Below are 4415 nucleotides of genomic sequence, written 5' to 3'. Positions count from 1 at the left end.
GGGGCTTCCTGAGAGGAGCTGGGACCCAAGGCCTGGTTGTGGCTTTGGAGGCAGGAGTGCTGGGAAGCCTGAGAGAGTTGCCCTTTTGGTTGACAGTGACTTGCTGGGTCTCATGTCAGTCCCGGGGCTGAGGGGCTGGGACTGCTTCCCCCATATTGTGGTTCCACTCATTCCCTCGCGGACTGCTGGCTTCACATGTGTTCATTCGACACGGGTGTGTCAGCCTGGTGCTAGGCACCTAGAGCATAGAATGGATGTGCTCCAGAGGGCCACTGGGGGGGGGGGGGGGGCCTGGGTCATGGGCTTGGGCCAGCCCCAAGCCTCCCATCCCTTCGAGCCTATTCTTTCTGTCCACAGAGATGCCTCCCTGGTGGTGACCACATCAGGAGACCACAAAGCAAAAGTATTTTGTGTCCAGAGACCTGACCGCTAGTGGCTGCAGCCTCTGCTTTGGGTCTGGTGTTGAGGTGAAGGGAGACCCCTCACCAGCAGAGGCAGGAGGGTATGAAGGAAGAGGATGGGGGGGGCCTCGGACTACTTTCCAACCCCTTCACACTGACTTGCCCCTCTGTCCCTTTCTTCTCATAAGAGACCCACCCCTCACCCCTCAGGCCCCTCCTCCTCCCCCAGACCTGGGGGATCTCTCAGAGGGAGGTTCAGACCTCTTTCTCTTTCACTTTCATTTGTGGGTGTGAGTTATGGGGTGCCTATTTGTATGTGGGGAGTAGGTGTTTGAGATGCCTGTTCTTTCCCTTCCCAAGTCTCTGGGGGTGGAAAGGAGGAAGAGAGAGATTAGTTACAGATTTTAAAAATGTAAATAAAATATACTTCCCAGAGACTATGTCTGTGGATTTTGTGGTGGCTGGACCTGAGGAAGAACTGGTGAGGGGCATATCAGGGCGAGGCCCCCACATGTGCTGGACTTCCAGCACTCAGCCCGCCCTCCCTGCTGGTGGTGCAGCCTCACCTACAATTGCTGCTCTATCCAGAGTTGGAATCTCCCTTGATTCCCTTATTTTAGGTTCTTTCCACAACTGTTCTACCTGCCTCTCCCCTTTTGCGATATGGAATGAGATACCAATAAACTCGGCCAGAGGAGCTTTATTCCACCAATAAAAAAGGGCAGGGTCTCTGATCCAGGGGTGTGCGGACAAGTGGAGACAGGCGTGGCTGAGATGGATGGATGCTTCTAGTAGGAGTAAGCGGAGGCCCTTCCCCTAGTTCAAGTCCAGGTCCATGCTGCTTTGGCTGCTGGTGCGGTAGGCAGTGCCGGGGCCAGGACTGCTCCGGGAGGCTCTTCCCCGCAGCACCCGGCGCCATCTTCGGGCAGCTGCCCTCCAGGGAGCTGTGTAGCGCTGATCACTCAGCCCCATGGCCACAGGCACAGCCGCTGCACTGGCACTGCCCAGTGAAACAAGGGACAACAGAGTTCCAGGCCCCAGCGGTGGGCGCTGCTCATAGGCCAGCACTGAGAGGAGCAAGGTGGCCACGTAGGGTCCCCAGCACAGCCCAAAGAGCAGTGTGGCTCCAGCCTGTGCCCTTGCTTGCCTCCAGGTAAGGGCCCGGGCCAGGGCCGAGGGCACCCCGCGGCACACTGCCCGTTCCTGCCTGCGGATGTCCTGTAGCTGGCGATGGGCAGTGATCAACACACGGGCAGACAGAAGGGCCGCAGCACCCACGGCAGGCAGCAGCAGCCCATAGACTTCGAGGTAGAGGTAGGGGGCTGGGAAGACAGCCTGGGAGCTGCAGTTGGCACCAGGGGCCCAGTGGTTCCACCCCAGCACGGGCAGGCTGGTGAAGAGCAGGGGGCCAGCCCAGGTGAGGAGCAGGGCCAGGCGAGTGCTCCCAGGGGCCCGGAGAGGCCACAGCACTGCCATGTAGCGCTCCCCGTGCACCAGCAGCAGGTTGGCCAGCAGGGAGAGGAAGGAGAAGTTGGGAGCTAAGTAGAGGAAGAGACAGGACCAGTAGCCTCGGCGGCTCTGGCTCCACAGGCCTGGCAGTGTGGGCAGTGCCAGCCCCGTGAGCAGCCCAGCGAGCAGCAGGCTCAGGAAGAAGCAGCCAGCAGGGAGGCTACGCAGGCGGCGGTCCCCGGCAATGCCCACGGCCAGGAGCAGGTTGGCCACGACGATGAGGCTTGCCAGGACCAGGGAGAGCCCGAAGGCTCCCATGGGAACAGCACCGGGCACCTCCCTGGTGCTGTTGGGTGTCATCTTGGGTCTGGGGACAGAAAATCTGGAGCAATGGCCGACGTGCCTGGACAGGAGATGGGGTGGCCAGAGTTAGGGGGGGCTGCGGGTCACTGTCCTCTTGGGAGTACTTATAACCTAGAGGTTGCAGCCAAATGGGTTAAGCTGTATACACATTTTTTTCAATTAATGGCCAATTAAAATTTCTATTTCTGGCTTCTCTTAAGAAATCAGTTGTGGCAATACCTATGTCCTGTATGGTAGTGACCAGCTGGAGTGGGGACCTCCCCACAGGCCACTTCACCCATTTCTGTTATCTGCTTGGCCCCCTTGGGCAGCTGTGCTTATGCCTGTTTAAACTGAAAGAATGACCCATCCAGCCCCAAAGCATCTTGCCCACCCCTGCCTCTACTGGCAAGGCCTCTAAATTAGCCAAAAGGGAAGACGGGGTGTGGCTGGTGTGGTCAGCCAAAGCTGACAGCCTCCTCTGGGGTAGGGCCAGGTGCTAGAAGTGGGTGCTCAGGTGCTCGAAGCCCGGTGGGAAACCAGAGCATTAGGATTGGGCTGGGGGCAGGAGTGAGGCAGAGAGAGGGATCGCTAAGCATCAGAGTTAGTGGTGAGGTCAGGGCAATGGTGGCAGCAAGTGGGATGCCCTGTCCCTTGCACCACCATCCCCATCTGCCCTGTGGCCAGTTGGTTACAGATGAGTGAACAGCCTCTGGATAGGACTTCCAGCCCATAAACTTGACTCATCTGCACCACTAGCAACAGGTCCCTTCCAGGGAATTGGAGGAGAGAGAGGAGTTGCTGGGGGTAGAAGTGAGTGGGTGGTGGGGCAGGGGGTGGTGGTGGGGGGAGGTTGGAGGAGGATTGGCAGTGAATGTGGAGATGCCAACAGCAAGGAGGACACCTCCCACACCCTGAGGCTGAAGCTGACCCCCAGGAAAGGGGAGAGGAGCTGCTGGACAGGGCTGGCCTCTCTGCAGCTCTGCTCTGTCCCTTTCCTTTCCTTCACTTGGCTCCTTGTTTTCAGCCCGCCAGCACCCCGGCCCCACTGCTACATCGGGAAACAGGGAGGGGTCCTGGACCCTGTGGGAATGCCTGCTTCTGTCCGCGGGAGCAGCTGCTGTTGCTAGGATTAAAGTCAAGAAGGAAAGGATTCCTACTGCCCCCTCCCGACAGCCACCCTGACTCAGGAGAAGCTGAGGCCCCCACGCCGGGCCTCCAAGCTGCTGCCCCCCTCCCCTCCCCCTCCCCGGTTTTCTCTTCCTCAATCTTCCCTTTGACCCCAACTCAGGACATCTTTTCTTTTCAGCAGCCCTCCAGTTTCTGTTCCCCTTTGTTCCTGCATGTCAACTTGATTAAACCCCACAAGACCTCAGGCACCTTACTTCCAACCTAGTCTCTGGATCCTGGGCTGGAGCTCCAGCCCTCCTGAGTGAGTCCCCTACCCCACCAGAGCGGCAAGAAGGGAAGGGCCAGCCCCAGGAGCGACTTCCCAGTGGTGTGTGGGTAGTGTAACCCTGCTGGCTCTGGTGGCAATGGCTTCTTCAGGATTGGGGCTGAGGTCTGGGGTGGGGAGGGGCGTAGCGACTCACATGGCAGTTGGAGACAGGTGCTCCTCAGCCTGGCCTGTCCTGTGTCAGGGAACTGCTGCAGCCGACCTTGCAGGGCCTCTGGAGATGTCTGATGTCCGGGCGGCGGAGAGCATGGTGCCTCCACTCTGGAATAGCAGGGCCCCAGGCTTGTGGCTGCCCCGGCTCTGCTCCTGCCTGGGTTCTGGGAGGATGGAACTGTGGCCACGGGGCTTAGCCTGGCCCCGCCTCTGAGGGTGGGACCTGGCACACCCCGGCTTTAGCAAGTGGGAGGCCTTCCTCCTCTCCTGCTGGACCCGAGCTTCCCCTTTCCAGCTACCTGCCATATCTTCACTCAGGGGGCAGATCCTCTCTCAGGTCACTCGGTTTGGAGACCCCTCCCCTGATACTGCCTAGCTCAGCGGTTCTCAACCTGTGGGTCGCGACCCCTTTGGTGGTTGAACGACCCTTTCACAGGGGTCGCCTAAGACCATCCTGCATATCAGGTATTTACATTACGATTCCTAACAGTAGCAACATTACAGTTAGGAAGTAGCAACGAAAATAATTTTATGGTTGGGTCACAACATAAGGAAACAGTATTAAAGGGTCGTGGCAGAAGGTTGAGAACCACTGTTCTAGAGCACTGTTTTCC

The 4415-nt window shown here is 58.7% G+C and overlaps 2 protein-coding genes across 2 annotated transcripts in view; one reads left to right on the top strand and one right to left on the bottom strand.

Moving 5' to 3' along the window:
• AAMP (angio associated migratory cell protein) overlaps window positions 1-838 on the top strand; it is a 4958-nt gene extending 4120 nt beyond the window's left edge. Inside the window, exon 11 of the mRNA XM_006763329.2 lies at window positions 358-838. Coding sequence (XP_006763392.1) covers window positions 358-433 — 76 coding nt within the window. The 3' untranslated portion in view covers window positions 434-838. The remainder of the gene's footprint in view (window positions 1-357) is intronic.
• A 245-nt stretch (window positions 839-1083) lies between these two features.
• On the bottom strand, window positions 1084-4239 carry GPBAR1 (G protein-coupled bile acid receptor 1). Its single transcript, XM_006763323.2, has 2 exons — window positions 3785-4239; window positions 1084-2253 (listed from the first exon to the last, which is right to left on the bottom strand). Coding segments are annotated over exons 1-2 (1038 nt in total). The 5' UTR covers window positions 3787-4239; the 3' UTR covers window positions 1084-1217.
• Between the last annotated feature and the right edge of the window lie 176 nt (window positions 4240-4415).

Source organism: Myotis davidii, unplaced genomic scaffold (genome assembly GCF_000327345.1).
Source record: "Myotis davidii unplaced genomic scaffold, ASM32734v1 scaffold575, whole genome shotgun sequence".
NCBI classification, from domain to species: domain Eukaryota; kingdom Metazoa; phylum Chordata; class Mammalia; order Chiroptera; family Vespertilionidae; genus Myotis; species Myotis davidii.
The sequence above is the reverse complement of the archived record's forward strand: the minus strand, read 5'-3'. Positions and strand labels throughout refer to the sequence as shown.